Source organism: Gadus macrocephalus, chromosome 6, assembly GCF_031168955.1.
Source record: "Gadus macrocephalus chromosome 6, ASM3116895v1".
NCBI lineage: Eukaryota > Metazoa > Chordata > Actinopteri > Gadiformes > Gadidae > Gadus > Gadus macrocephalus.
The window spans coordinates 25,905,965-25,920,964 of NC_082387.1; the positions used below are offsets into that span (position 1 = coordinate 25,905,965).

Below are 15,000 nucleotides of genomic sequence, written 5' to 3' on the forward strand. Positions count from 1 at the left end.
AGAAATAGAGGTACGGGCAATTACACAGTGATCGCACTGCATCAATGACAAACAATGAGAAGTTCAGGTTGAGAAAAAGAAAAGTCCTACCATCTTCTGGACTGGGCCTGCTGCCTTCACTCACTACTGGTCTAGTATGTCAGCAGTTTGTGGAGCTAACACGCTAGCCAGTTAGCTCACAGTTACAGAGCGAACTGACAGTTAGAGATGCAAAAAGTGGTTAAGCTCGACTGGCTCCGTTATCAGCGCCTATCAGAGTTCTGTGTGTTTGTATCTATGCAAGCAAATATATCTGATAGCTCAGAATCAGTTGTTTAAAATAAAGTCCTTCCCGTACACACGACAACGTTTCAAACCGGCGACAGCACAGGTGTCAACAAGGTGCTGCTTTCCAGAGACCTGGTGCTGAAACCAATCAGCCGTTCAGCGCCATCTGATCTACAAAGACCTGCAGCGGGTTCTAGATGAACCTCGTTTGGAAGCAGGCAGGGGAGAGGGCATCTTGTCCCAGGAGGCCCACAGGAATACCGCAGACATCGAGCCCGGAACCCCTAACTACGCCACTACCCCGTCCTCACAGCTCAACGACCCGAGTGTAACACCGCTATGTGGTAGACCATCGACTCAGACTTCTACAAAACAAAGGGACTGACAATCAGAAGACCCAGACGGATGGACGGTTTTCCCGTCCGCATTGACAGTTGTGTGTCGAGGGCTTCTCAGAGCCTTCAACGTCTAAACGTAGACTCCAGTGGGGATTTTAAGGCCATGTTTCTTGAGGAACGTGCACGAAGAATAGCAATGTGTCGTAGCCAATATACAGTTGTGGAAAGGAGAGGGGGAAAAAGGAAAGGAGAGGGAACTAAAAGGACGGAGAGAAGAGAAGAGAAGAGAAGAGAAGAGGAGAGGAGAGGAGAGGAGAGGAGAGGAGAAGAGAGAAGAGAAGAGAAGAGAAGAGAAGAGAAGAGAAGAGAAGAGAAGAGGAGAGGAGAGGAGAGAAGAGGAGGAGGAGGAGTTCACCTGTTGAGTGCGGTAGTGGGGAGACGAAACAAATGGCTTCTATCCCCGGGAAAGTTTCCACACCAGTTCCTTGCATGAGCCAGACACAATGAGCATGGTTACCTTCTCTCCTTCACCAGGAGGAAGAGGAGGAGGAGGAGGAGGAGGAGCAGCAGGGAGGGGGATGGAGACCACAAGCCAAAAGAAGGAGCAAGAATGGAAGGAGCCAGTGGAGCCAGTTTGAACAGATGGAGCGCGCGCGTGTGCGTGTGTGTGCGTGTGTGTGTGTGTGTGCGTGTGTGTGTGAGTGATAACAGGGTGCGTTTGTTTCCAAACTCAGCAGCTTCCTCTGGCATATTTACAGGCCACTTTATCTCAGACGGCCGAAGATGCGAGACTGACCTACTAAATCAAAGCCTTCTGCCGACACACACGCGCACACACACACACACACACACACACACACACACACACACAGTGATCGATTGTGCTGTGGAAGCATTATACTACTTCCTGTTTCTCTTGGCCAATCACTGACGCTGATGATGTCATGTGATTAGTGACAATTTACAGCCAATTTCCTGTCCGATGAGAGAGCTGTAGGTATGGTAACGGCCGATTAACTAACCTGCATTTAGAAATCCCCAGATGTTTCTGCTGGTCTCTCCTAACTCAGACTTGTAGCTCAATACCCAAATGGAACCTGTCTTCAAACAAATACCTACACATCTAGCATCTAACCTAGATCCCAAACCTACGCAATACCCAGACAGAACCGTTGCTGATGAATCAAGGGAATAACCTCCAGGGGCTGACTCACCTTCCAGTACTCACTGCCTGCTTCGTTAGTATCGGTCTCCTAGCAACTAGTCTGATAAAAAGTGAGGTCATGTCTCGTGTTATAACCACACCCTTGAGGCACACATGTGTCTGCTAGGGTCCGTGTGTGTGTGTGTGTGTGTGTGTGTGTGTGTGTGTGTGTGTGTGTGTGTGTGTGTGTGTGTGTGTGTGTGTGTGTGTGTGTGTGTGTGTGTGTGTGTGTGTGCGTGTATGAGTCAGTTTTCATTCATGCGTGTGCATCTGTGTGTAAGGGATTGCGTCCGCGTGTACTGTGAAGGTGTGTGTGTGTTTACATACGATGTGGTGTGTGTCCGTCTTCATTCATGTTTGTTTTCATCTGTGTGTGTGTGTGTGTGTGTGTTCACGTTGGAAGTGTAAAGCCAGGGCTTAGTAAATGTGATGCTATTAGTATTAGAAGCCAGGAGGCCCGTCAGAGGGCAGCAGTCCAGAGGAATGATTGATGAGAAGAGAAAGGAGTCTCTCAAGGAGACGGAAAACCAAGAACTGCTCTTAGCGCGAGTAAGGAAGCAACGCTAATAAGTCAGCATCACGCTAAAACCATATAATGCTATCGTTAGCATGCAGGCGTACCGTCATAGCAATAGAAGCTAACTACTCTATCACAAGCTAATGCTATGGTTTGCATGCAGAAGCATTAGCATTAGCCACGTGGAGGACGTCGGAAAGCCATGTTTAATGTGGGAACGTTTTTCAAGAAATAAACAGCTTGGTTAAAAGTTTGAACCAAAACTAAGTATAGTGAAACAAATCTGCGTTGTTGCGCTGGTTTACAGGCGTTGTGGCAGAGGCTTTCAGAGAGAAGAGAGAGGACAGCTGGAGGGAACAGGCATCTGTGGATACCCACGTTTCCATGGAGACCACTGGGGAGTTGGGGTACTGACTCTTACCTTCTCCAGCTGGGGTCGGGGGGCAGGGACAGGTAGGCGGGGTTATACGCCGAGTTGTCCATCTGAGCATGCGATTGGTCAAGGCAACAACAGCAGGAAGTGATGACATCAAACTCAATTTAAAATCAATCATGTAATTTGGGACATTTACATCTAATTGACATATTCTTTATCAAAATTGTGTCAAATATCTATAGCTCATTAGTAAGCAATTAACCGTGACCCTGGTATGCAAAACGGAGAGCCCAAGTTGACTCCTGAACCTCAGGTTGGGCACCATGGGCTCCGTGTTCTGCAGCAGCCGATTGGCTGACTGAAGGATACTTGTCGGTTGCGGTACGGTCGTACCGGGGACACGAAGTGGCGGTCCCGCTGCACCCGCTCCACCAGACCGTGGTGTCGGGTGGAGCGACTGGACTCCAGGGTGGAGGAGAACGAGCCCTGGGAGAGAGAGGGAGAGAAACACAGAGAGAGAGAGAGAGAGAGAGAGAGAGAGAGAGAGAGACAGAGACAGAGACAGAGACAGAGAGAGAGAGAGAGAGAGAGAGAGAGAGAGAGAGAGAGAGAGAGAGAGGGGCGAGAGAGAGAGACAGAGTCAGAGAGAGAGAGGGAAGAGTGAAGATAACGGGAGAGAGGGGAGAGGGAGAGACCCAGAGAGCGAAATAGAAGCCGAGGAAAGGGGAAGAAGGACAGAGAGAGAGAGAGCCAGCGAAGTAGAAAGTAAACGAGAAAGAGAAGAGTTATTGATAAGATGAGGCATCTCTGTTGTTATCCACATACATTGTCCATGAAAGCCTATGTCTCCCCCCCCCCCATGTCAATAGCTGAGAGGGGAGGTCTCTGGGAGGGGTGGGGTCTGGTACCTGGAAGTCCTGGTGGTTCCGTCCGATCTGGTTGACGTCAGGCAGGGAGCCGCCGTAATACGGCCCCTGGTTTCTGGCCAGGCGCTTCTGGGCCTGGAGCTGAGCAGAGGGGATGGATGAAGGAATGAATGAAGGGATGAATGAAGGGATGAATGAAGGGATGAATGAAGGCCGGGATGAATTAATTAATTCATTAATGCATGGAGAAATAAGAAACAGACGATGATACATGATCAATGAGGCAATGATGGAACGAATATTGTAAAACACTTGAACTCCACAATTCCAACCAATCAACACACACAGTTGATTTTGGTCTCTTGAAAATATGTTAACAACATATCTTATCTCTTCTGCTCTCACACACACACACACACACACACACACACACACACACACCCCCCCCCCCCCCCCCCCTGGTTGCTATTAGCTGATTGGATCGCATTGCTGCAGTAAAACACACTCGGCCTGCATGCCTCCCAGCTGGCATGTGTTTGCGCGTGGTGGGTGTGTCCGTGTCTATTGCCCCGTTCATTTCATAAATACAACGTATTGTGCCTCTATTAATAGAGCCGCAAGAACTACACGTTGGAATTTCCATTGTACCGAGGTGCCTTGGACGACGCAATATTAAAACCAGCCCAAACACAACACCAGCTCCATGTTGAAGTGTGTGATTATAACGACTGACTGATTAAACAGGCCAGGGCCGCTGTCATGTACACATAACATGACCATGACCAAGTGTACTCTCAATATATTATAGTATTAAAGAACTGCTATACAGTAGTGGACGATGGCTTGATACAACACAGCCATACACAGAACACTGACGCGATAAAATAATATTGTTGAAAAGATAAATACGGACATTGATGCAGTATCGGAAGTAAATCATACTTCACAGTGCCCAAGTGAAGGTCCCGTTTACACCCCGAAAACATGTCTGGAACGTGTCTGTCTATAATGAGTGTTTCTGTGTGTCGGTGCGTTGGAAGGGTCTGAATAGAATTCCGTGAGGAGACACAATTTACAGGGTGGGAGGGGGGAGACCCCAGTGAATAGAGGTACGAAAGAGGGTTGGTGACACACACACACACACACACACACACACACACACACACACACACACACTGACTGGGACTTGTATTTTGTGGCCAACTCTTCAATGAATCTGCCGCTTCTACCCAACATCTAGCACAAGACATTTAATCTGGAACTTTTCAGCCCTTAGTGATATCGAAAGAACATTTGTTTTATGTGGTTGTTTTAAACAAGCAGACAGACAAACCTCGCTCCAGATTGGCATGCCAAACGTGGGAGGCCGGGCCTAGCCCAGCAGAGGAATCCGAATCAAACAAGTCCAAATTAACAGCTGCATCGAACTGATTTGAGGCGTCAGTGACTTAATGGTTAGTTATAAAGGTCATAACCGCCTCCTTTACATTCCCGCAGAGAGTCAGGGACCCCACTTTCTCTTAAACAGGGAACACATCCGCATCCAATTAAAGATGTAACTCGTGTAATCATAATAATTTAGGTATAATAAAGGTTATTATGGAGTTATGGGCAGGTCAACTCTCTGAAGTATAAGATGTCATAACATTCAACGTGTGTGTGATAAATCCACTCCATGTAACCCCATCTAACTCTTAGAACTGCTCCTCTCCAAAAGTGACTTCATCCAGAGGGACCCACAGTGAACCCAGACGGTCCTGGTTAGCCTTCCGATGAGGACACACATCGATGCTGCTGGGGTTGATAAAGACTAAAGGCTGTCTAACCAGGCTAGCTCTGAACTTCACCCAAACACGTCCACCAAAGTCACTTAGTTTACCACACAAACCTCCACCAAAACACCTTAACATCTCCGTCCCTGTCAGCTCCCTAAAAAGTCCTCGGTAGGAGAGCTGTTCGTGCGGACCGATGACTTTAATCTACATTACGCGGAGCACTTGGAGGCTAGCGCTGGAAGCGCGGATGACAGCAGACCGTAAACAAGCCAGGCTAGTAGCCGCTAGTTAGCCGCTAGTTAGCACTAGCCGGCTAACAGCGGAGAGGAAACGGGACAAGCTGACTTTTATCCACCCCGTGGTTATTCACTAAACTCCGGGCCGACATCAGAGGAGCTGCCGGCTGTGAGAATACCCGCACACCGCCATGTAGGGGCCGTTATTCGGGGTTACAAAACTCCCGAGGCCTCCGCTCCCACTAAGCGGCTCTCCTCCTCCTCCTCCTGCCGTCTCAGAGTGCGCCTTACCCGGGTGGAGGAGATGTCCATCATGACCTCCTGGAAGGCGGCCGTCTCCTCTGCTTGGCGCTGTGTGTGGAGCGCTATCTTCTCGCTGAACTTTCGGGGGTTGGAAGCCCCGGACCCAGCACCCGGAGCGGAGCCGGGACCGGGTCCGCAACCGCCTGCACCCGACGCAGACATCTTTACCGAGCGGACGGGGACGGCTTGACGTAGTGGAGCGGTTCTCCCACTGTCGGACTGCGCGGTGACAGCGGGGACAGCAGCGCCCCCTGCAGGCCATGGAGGGGCCTGCTGAACTGTTATAAACTATTATCATGACATCCAGGGTTGTGTATTGGGTTTTATGTTAAACCAGACTGAGGGGATGATCCACGGGATATAACAAGTGTCCAAAGTTTAATAGTGTCGAAATAAATATACATTCATTGAATTACAAAAGAGTTGAGGACAAAAGATCCTAAATTAACTGCAGTCATTAGACTATTTCATACTCATACTCATCTCATACAAACGTTCTTTGGGCACAGAGACAACGGAATTAATTAAAATATTTTTTTTAAACGTATATTTGACAAGTGTTGGACAAATGTCATCACCAAGTGAAGGCCAGTAACTTGCAGGGTGTTTCTCAAACAGCCCAGTGATTGTGTGGCTCAGCAGCAGTGGCCTTCTGGATGCTCTCAGTGAAAGCTTCTCCTCAAACGCAAGAGGAGAAGGGCATATTCAGAATCTTTATCGTACCACAAGACAGACAAGTCGAGTTGCTGTTAGAATGTGTTTTCTTTTTTCGTTGTATGCTGAGACCACAGAACCCACAGTTTGGTCCACACCCGCTTTCGACTCGGAGAGGAAATTGTGAAACAGTGAGGACTTGTCTGGCACTGCGTTTGAGATGTTTAGTAACGTCGTCATTAAGGTCCGGATGAGGAGACCCCATTTTGTTGAAGGCAACGCATCAAGGAAATAACTATCGAAAGTGTCGACTGTCACCTGACAGGAAACGTAAGTGATATCAGTATCGTGATAGAAGAGTTCAAGATCTACTGGGAATGATCTTATTGTAACTGATTTACATATTCATATATATATTAAAATGTAGTCCAGATTATTTTCACTGGAATGCAGAAGTGATCTTTCTGATTTCATCAGAATTCTCTAGTGTTGTGGTCATTTCTTTTGCCACGAATTTTCCAACTTATTACAAAACAAATGATAAAACCATGAATCAGGCTCGGCAGCGAGCGACAACATTCGGTCTAGCACCACGGCGTATATGCATGCCGTCGCCTGCAACCGTCCCAACAGGAAACGCACGTCTCGTCCTTCCTGTCCCTCTCTCGGCGGTCCGACCGCGGCTACAGCTGGATGAAGAGGGCGCCGGTCACCGCGGAGAAGCCCAGCAGCAGCGCGCCCACCCTGGCCAGCCGGTCGCGGCCGGAGCTCAGCTCGTGGGGCAGGATCTCCAGGAAGGTGATGTAGAGGAAGGTGCCGGCGGCCACGCCCTCCAGGGTGGAGCGGGCCACCAGGTGCTGCGGCGAGGCCCGCGCCTCCGTCAGCAGCAGCCCCAGCCCGACGCCCAGCGGGGACGTGGCGGCGAAGAGCAGCGCGCCGCCGGCCACCACGGGCCGCCGCAGCCGCGCCTGCACCAGCGTCAGGGACAGGCTGAAGGAGACGACGCTCTTGTGGAGGAGCAGCGCCGCGCAGACCTCCGCCACCCGGGCGCCGTCGCCCAGCAGGCCCACCGCCAGCCCCTCGAACACCGAGTGCAGCGACAGCGAGAACACCAGGATGAAGGCCCTGAGCGCCGAGCGCGAGGTGACGTCCACCTGGAGGTGGCCGCCCCCCTCCCCCTCCTCCCCCTGGTGGCAGTGGGAGTGGCTGCGATCCATCGACGCACGCGATTTGATGTTGGCGTCGACCAATAGGGAGCGGCGGTCCTCGGAGGCGGGGGCGGGTCCCGGGTTTTTGAAGGCGAGGACGATCTGCTCAAGGACCAGCACCAGGAAGAAGCCCATGGCCATGATGAACTCTGGCAGGGGGAACTTGGACTGCGGGCGGGAGGGGTGTAGGGTCAAGGGTCAGAGGTCAGGGCAGACAAGACACTAAATATAGTGGGGTCGGAGAGAGGAAGTAGAACCCCCTGAGAGAGAGCGAGAGAGAGAGAGAGAGAGAGAGAGAGAGAGAGAGAGAGAGAGAGAGAGAGAGAGAGAGAGCACAGCACAGAGAGTGAGAGAATATGGTTCATGACTTTGTGCTAAAGTTAGGTTTATGTGGATTACTGCGTTCTTAGTATTTGTACTTTGAGTAGAGGATATAAGTACTAGTGCACAGCTCTGAGGAGACCACAGGATGTGTGAAAGGATGTCGGCTCCGCGATCAAGGGCAAAGATATCATCTCTGAAGAATTACACACACACGCACACACACACACACGCACATGCACACATGCACACACACACACACACAAACACAAACAAACACCCACACACACACACAGACAGAGACACACAAACAATCACACACACACAGAAAAATGCACACCACCGAATCCGTAAATAATACACAGACTCATGACACACCTTCTTCTAGTATTCTGGTTGAGAAGACTCTCAGGTGTAGTTTAGTACCTCAGGTGTAGTGTAATAGTCTGTCAGGTGTAGTTTAGTACCTCAGGTGTAGTGTAATAGTCTGTCAGGTGTAGTTTAGTACCTCAGGTGTAGTGTAATAGTCTGTCAGGTGTAGTTTAGTACCTCAGGTGTAGTGTAATAGTCTGTCAGGTGTAGTTTAGTTTCCTCAGCTGTCGATTAGTGTATCAGGTTTAGTGTAATAGTCTGTCAGCTGTAGATAAGTATATCAGGTGTAGTTTAATGTCTCAGGTGTAGCTTAACTGTCTCTAAGGTGTAGTTTAGGTTGGAGTAAGTTGGACGAGGTGAGGGGGTGGAGCTAGCAGGTGAGGGGGCGGGGCTAGCAGGTGAAGTAAGTGGGCCCAGGTGAGGGGGCGGAGCTACAGGGGAGGGGTTGGGGCTAGCAGGTGGAGTAGGTTGGACCAGGTGAGGGGGTGGTGCTACCAGGTGGAGTAGGTTGGACCAGGTGAGGTGCTACCAGGTGAGGGGGCGGGGCTACACGGTGAGGGGGCGGGGCTACCAGGTGGAGTAGGTTGGACCAGGTGAGGGGGCGGGGCTAGCAGGTGAGGGGGTGGGTCTCCTCACCTTGAGCCCTGCGGTGTTGCAGGCCTGGGTCATGCCCTCCAGGTAGTCGGGGAGCAGGTCCAGCAGGCAGGTGGCCAGGAACACCCCGCAGGCGAAGCAGCTCAGCAGACCCAGCCAGCGGCGCTGCCTCTCTGCCCCGTCGCACACACCCCGACACATTACACTCACAACACAATATCTTACAATTTTAATAATAATATTAATATTTTGAACCAGAATATGGAAATCACTACCAAAATATATTATTGACAACACAAATGATGTTACATTTACACAACGACTAATATGACAACATGACTAGACCACCTAGCAGTCAATCGATAGCACATTTTTATACAGCATATTATTGTGCAGTTAATATTATAATGTGACAACGAGGCACACAGACAGGTCCGACAGACACACAGGTGGGCTGAACAGCAAGAAGACATAAGGTTTGAGACGACAGACAAACTGAGCCAATAGACAGACAGACAGGCTGAGCCCGTAGACAGACAGGCAGACAGACAGTCTGAAGACTGGCAGACAGACAGGCTGAGCCCGTAGACAGGCAGACAGACATACTGAGCCCGTAGAGAGACAGACAGACAGGCCTAGCCCGTAGACGGGCAGACAGACAGGCCTAGCCCGTAGACTGGCAGACAGACAGGCTGAGCCCGTAGAGAGACAGACAGACAGGCCTAGCCCGTAGACGGGCAGACAGACAGGCCTAGCCCGTAGACTGGCAGACAGACAGGCCTAGCCCGTAGACGGGCAGACAGACAGGCCTAGCCCGTAGACTGGCAGACAGACAGGCTGAGCCCGTAGAGAGACAGACAGACAGGCCTAGCCCGTAGACGGGCAGACAGACAGGCCTAGCCCGTAGACTGGCAGACAGACAGGCTGAGCCCGTAGAGAGACAGACAGATAGGCCTAGCCCGTAGACCCCGGGCAGACAGACAGGCCTAGCCCATAGACTGGCAGACAGACAGGCTGAGCCCGTAGAGAGACAGACAGACAGGCCTAGCCCGTAGACGGGCAGACAGACAGGCTGAGCCCGTAGAGAGACAGACAGACAGGCCTAGCCCGTAGACGCCGGGCAGACAGACAGGTAGAGCAGGTCACCTGGGTGCAGGCCCAGCCCCCCCGCCCGTCGCACCACACAGAAGGGCAGGAACCCGAAGAGCAGGCTGGAGAGGAGCAGCACGCCCAGAGCCCCCAGCCTCAGCCCCACACCGGGGACCCCCGCCGGAGCCCCCCCCCCCAGGGCCGGGTCCGAGGGAGAGCCCCCTCCTCTGGGAACCATGGCAACCAACCGGCCAGGGCCGACGGAGGAGAGAGAGGAGAATCTGCCGAGGAAAACAAGAGTCAGCGTTAGGGTCTACTTTCTTCGATCTACCGTTCCTAAACCGGTGGGAGGGGCCTTCGTTCCAAAAGTGCAGGAATTTTGGGGGTGGGGCTTGAAGCGCTGAACATCTCTGATTGGTCGAGTACACATTTCAGCCATTTCAACATTGGCAGCCACAATTTAAAGGCACCCAGTGCAACTTTCGAGGCTTAAAAATGAACATTCAATTTCTAGTCTTTTTTACACGTAGTAAGTTTCAATAACTCCATACCATTACATACCGACATTTAAGCAGCAAAGATGAGACGTCGTTGTGTGGTGAGAACTGATACAAAATCGATAACAACAACAATGCCGCCATTTTCTTTATTTTTTGTAACCTACAATAAATAAAGCAGGCTTCCAGTCAACGGAAAAATGGCTTCTCCCCACCGGCGATTGTTGTTGTTTACGATTTTCTATCAGTTCTCACCACACAACGACGTCTCATCTTTGCTCCTTGAATGTCGATATGTAATGGTATGGAGTTATTGAAACTTACTACGTGTAAAAAAGACTAGAAATTGAATGTTTATTTTTCATTGAATGTTTACATAAAGTTGCACTGGGTGCCTTTAACCGATCGATTTGTAGTCATTTCAAGGTGCAGTACATCACAGAGTCCTCTTATTGCATCCATAGTAGTTAACTACATTCATCTGAACTCAAGACTTTTAAGAACCTGTAGTATAGACAATTTGTCTCCTGTCTTTCTCTTTCCCTATCTCTTTCTCTCTCAGAAGATGTGAAGATTTTCTTGACACTCGACTATTAAATTATTCCAACCTGCCTAAGATGGAAATTAAACATTACTTTACAGAGACCAAAACAGACACAGTGACATGGCTTCTTTATGTCTTCAAACTTTTTTATCTCTCTTTGAGTCTCACATGAGCTCTATCTGTGCTTTTTGTTTGTTTCGTATTGTCGAAGAAACCAAGTTCAACATACATGTAAAAAGTACATGATATATGCATTGGTCAAAAGTAACTTCAAGTCTTTTTGTATTGATGTATACATTCATAGTTTGTATACTATTACAGGGCTGATAGGAAGTGAAATTATCCGGGCCTGAAATGATCAAATACATTCGAAGACACAATAGAGAATTGCCTTTCTTGTCAATAAAAGGAGTGGAACTCGCACAACATGTAGCCGATGCAACAATAAGTTTTTATTGCATAAAAGTGTAAAATGCTACCCAAAGTGCGTGCAAAACGTTTTCAGTCCCATTCAGACCATCCTCAGAGCAAACATACAAAGGTAAAAGACTTCATAGACTACGCCTAGTTGGTGGAAGACATGTCAATCAAAGGTAGGTTGACGTGTTGACTAGACATTTTAAAAGGACCGCACACCTATTATCACTTTTCTGGACAACATACATGGCCGAGCTCAAGCCTGAATTCAGGCACCACGCCTGAACTCTATCAGGCCTGCTATTATTACGATGAATTCTTATTTTACTAAAATGTGTTTGAATCACAATCAGGCTTAACCTAGAGCTCCGTGTCTTGTTGTGTCCCTATTCTCTAATCGAACAATCAATCGATCTGATCAGTCCAGCCGGAGCAACAAGGGAGCAGAAGAACAGAAAAAGAGCTGCAAACCGCTGCTATCCGGCGGTCAGAAGTTTGATCGCGACTCGCGAAACAGTTTTGGAAAAAAGGTAGAAATCCCTTACAGTCAGACGGCTGATCTAGTCCCGGCGAAACGGCTCGTTTAGTCTGCGGATTGCGGTGTTAACCAGGTGTTGGTCTTGGAACCCGTAACCGTTATCCAGGGAGAGGAACCGTGCTCTAGGGCGGTCCTGGGGTCGCTCTGTTCGGGGAAGCGGAGTGACTCACACAGCGTCAGTGTCCGAGCAGCCAGTCAGCTGACTGGTTCACTTGATCACATGGAGCTGGAGGAGGAGGAGGGAATCCCGGCTCCATATCCGACGGGAACATCGGTCCTATCCGAGCGACCGGGGAACAATGCTCCGGCCCTTGATGGAACTTCACTGGAGTTGCTTCATGAAAGTTTGCATTGTTTGTGAAATGACTCAAATTACGGACCCAAAAATACATGTTAAAACATGATATTTGTGTGTGCGTGTGCGTGTGCGTGTGCGTGCGTGCGTGCGTGCGTGTGTGTGTGCGTGTGTGTGTGTGTGTGTGTGTGTGTGTGTGTGTGTGTGTGTGTGTGTGTGTGTGTGTGTGTGTGTGTGTGTGTGCGCGTGCGCGTTCAGTTTCAGTCCTCGACATTGTGCCCCATGAGAGGACTTCAGACTTCAGGCCAGAACTTCAATGTTGACTTCACTTCACACATTCATCAATGTTCCGTTCTGTGTTAGAGGATGATCCCAGATCGATGCTGGGAGCTGAGAGAAGACCTCACTTCATTCACAAACTTATTATAAGTTTTACATTATGTTAAATCAGTCTTCAAGGTGAAAGCACACTAATGGGCATGCAGAGCCATGTTACTAACGTTTTTCTGTTGGTCTGTGGAAGAGGGAGAGTTCTGGTTCTAAACGTTATGTTGTAGGCCTATGTATCTTCAATCCATATACACACTATATTTATGTATGATATATTTTATGCTTGGTTGCCGTCCTAAGGTTTAGACATTGTTAACACATGTAACCCATAACACAGACAGGGATAATTAAACAGGTCCTGATTCCAACAGAAAGTATTGTTGAAAGTATTTTTAGATTAAAGACAAATTCATACCGTCAATACCATAATCATATTCAAGTTCCCTTAAAAGTTATTAAAAGATGACATATTATGTGGAAGCAATAAAAACCTACTTTAATGTAAGTTTTATCACTTACATCTACTTTACTTTAGTATGTAAGATAGGCACATTCACATACCTTTTAATGAAAAGGTAGAACACACTCCCCCAGACGCCACTTGCCGACCACCTACATATACTAACGGTTTATAACACTTAAGTGACTTGACCAATCGGGTCCACCGCTGGGCTCTCTCTATACAGGAACCTCTGACCAATCAAACGCCAGCATTTGTGTCGTCCGTTAAAGGCGCAGTATCTACTTCCAAGAGCTCGACGTCGGAGTGTAATCCCGCGAGAGTGGAATCCCGACTATGTGCAGTCAGATATTCTAGCCGTGCGCTGACGAGGCGTCCTGTCTGCGGAACAGCGCAACACAACTCAGCCAGCTGGTTGGGATTTTTGGTGGATAGATTTTCTCACGACAAAGATGCAGCAGGCTCCGTGCAATCCTCCCTTTAGTTAAAAAGTTGACAAATCTGTAATGCGAACGCGGACCTCTCAACTGGGAGAAGACCTGCATGTGACGGCTGCAGCATAGCCCAGTAAGTACAGGATAACATTCCCAGTGTGTGTTGTTCTTGTTTATCCGGATGGACCAGGATATGCCAGCTGGAGTGGTGGAGCAAGCTCTGAAAACAACCTCAGGCCTGAGCAGGATGGACTGACTGCTAAACAAATGACTCGAGCCAGATTAATGTTTTAATATTATTTAAGTTTAGTTAATAGTTGCATTAATAACTGCGTCAGCTTTTTCCCCGCAGGGGAATGTCAGCGAGTAGAAACGGCAGAACCGGTTTCATTCGGCTCTAGAGTTAATTAGTTAGTTACTTATGTTTAATAGGCCTGTAATAGGCAGTTTTTAATAATGCAGAGCAAGCGGATTAAGTTGATGTGCGTTTGCGCGTGCACGTGCCACCAGGATGTTGATATCCTGTAGCGTGGGGAGGTAGGAGGCCCCGCCCCCTCAGGTAATAATTATCAATGCTCCTGGTGGCTCTGTTCTTTCTATGACATCCTGCTCGTGAATGGTGAGTCTGTTCGAATACCGACATGTAATAATACCATCTACAAAGGGATTAGATTAATTAAATAGATACATAATCAACAGTTCTAGAACCAACACACAGTTGCATTACGACAGATGTGTGTTTAGACAGGTGTGTGTTGGAGACAGTATTCTTAGTGTGTGTTTAAGACAGGTGTGTTGGAGACAGTAGTCGTAATAATAGGTGTATGTTTAAGACAGGTGTCTTCATAACGTGTGTTTATATGATATGTGTTATAACAGTCGTGTGTGTGTGCGTGTGCGTGTGTGTATGTGTGTGGGGTGTTTGTGGGTGTTTGTGTGTGTGTGCGTGCGTGCGTGTGTGTGTGTGTGTGTGCGTGTGTGTGTGTGTGTGTGTGTGTGGGGTGTTTGTGGGTGTTTGTGTGTGTGTGCGTGCGTGTGCGTGCGTGCGTGTGCGTGCGTGCGTGCGTGTGTGCGTGCGTGTGTGTGCGTGCGTGCGTGTGCGTGCGCGTGTGTGTGTGTGTGTGCGTGCGTGCGAGCGTGCATGTGTGTGTTCCAGGTGAGATGGATGCTGAGATGGGGAGTGTGTTCCTCTCCGGGGGGGGGCCGGAGGAGGCTGATGGGGGCCGGGCCTCTTGGAGTCTCGAGGCGTCGTTCCCCTGCTCCGACGTCCTCTTCGCCAACCCGGAGAAGCCCCTGCAGGACTGGCTGGTAGACCCCAGCTGTGCGGGCCAAGTGAGTGTTTGGAGTGTCAAACAGTGTGCCGTT

General features: G+C 49.3%; 3 protein-coding genes across 5 annotated transcripts in view; 1 reads left to right on the forward strand and 2 right to left on the reverse strand.

Annotated features, from left to right (window-relative positions):
* The window catches only part of LOC132460165 (CREB-regulated transcription coactivator 2), a 20,430-nt gene extending 14,270 nt beyond the window's left edge, over positions 1–6,160 (reverse strand). For 2 of the 3 annotated variants that reach the window (XM_060055223.1, XM_060055222.1), the window contains exons 1-5: positions 5,871–6,160; positions 3,611–3,709; positions 3,072–3,188; positions 2,748–2,809; positions 1,021–1,089 (exon numbers count right to left, since the gene is read on the reverse strand). In XM_060055223.1, coding sequence (XP_059911206.1) covers positions 1,021–1,089; positions 2,748–2,809; positions 3,072–3,188; positions 3,611–3,709; positions 5,871–6,044 — 521 coding nt within the window. In that variant the 5' untranslated portion in view covers positions 6,045–6,160. The remainder of the gene's footprint in view (positions 1–1,020; positions 1,090–2,747; positions 2,810–3,071; positions 3,189–3,610; positions 3,710–5,870) is intronic. The other variant, XM_060055224.1, reaches the window with a different exon arrangement.
* Positions 6,161–6,234: 74 nt separating this feature from the next.
* On the reverse strand, positions 6,235–12,354 carry LOC132460167 (zinc transporter ZIP1-like). The gene is made up of 4 exons (XM_060055227.1): positions 12,124–12,354; positions 10,178–10,401; positions 9,074–9,204; positions 6,235–7,912 (listed from the first exon to the last, which is right to left on the reverse strand). The coding sequence occupies exons 2-4, from the start codon at positions 10,356–10,358 to the stop codon at positions 7,220–7,222; spliced, it is 1,005 nt and encodes a 334-aa protein (XP_059911210.1). The 5' UTR covers positions 10,359–10,401; positions 12,124–12,354; the 3' UTR covers positions 6,235–7,219.
* Positions 12,355–13,510: 1,156 nt separating this feature from the next.
* The window catches only part of creb3l4 (cAMP responsive element binding protein 3-like 4), a 9,310-nt gene continuing 7,820 nt past the window's right edge, over positions 13,511–15,000 (forward strand). Inside the window, 2 exon segments of the mRNA XM_060055226.1 lie at positions 13,511–13,768; positions 14,792–14,967. Coding sequence (XP_059911209.1) covers positions 14,797–14,967 — 171 coding nt within the window. The 5' untranslated portion in view covers positions 13,511–13,768; positions 14,792–14,796.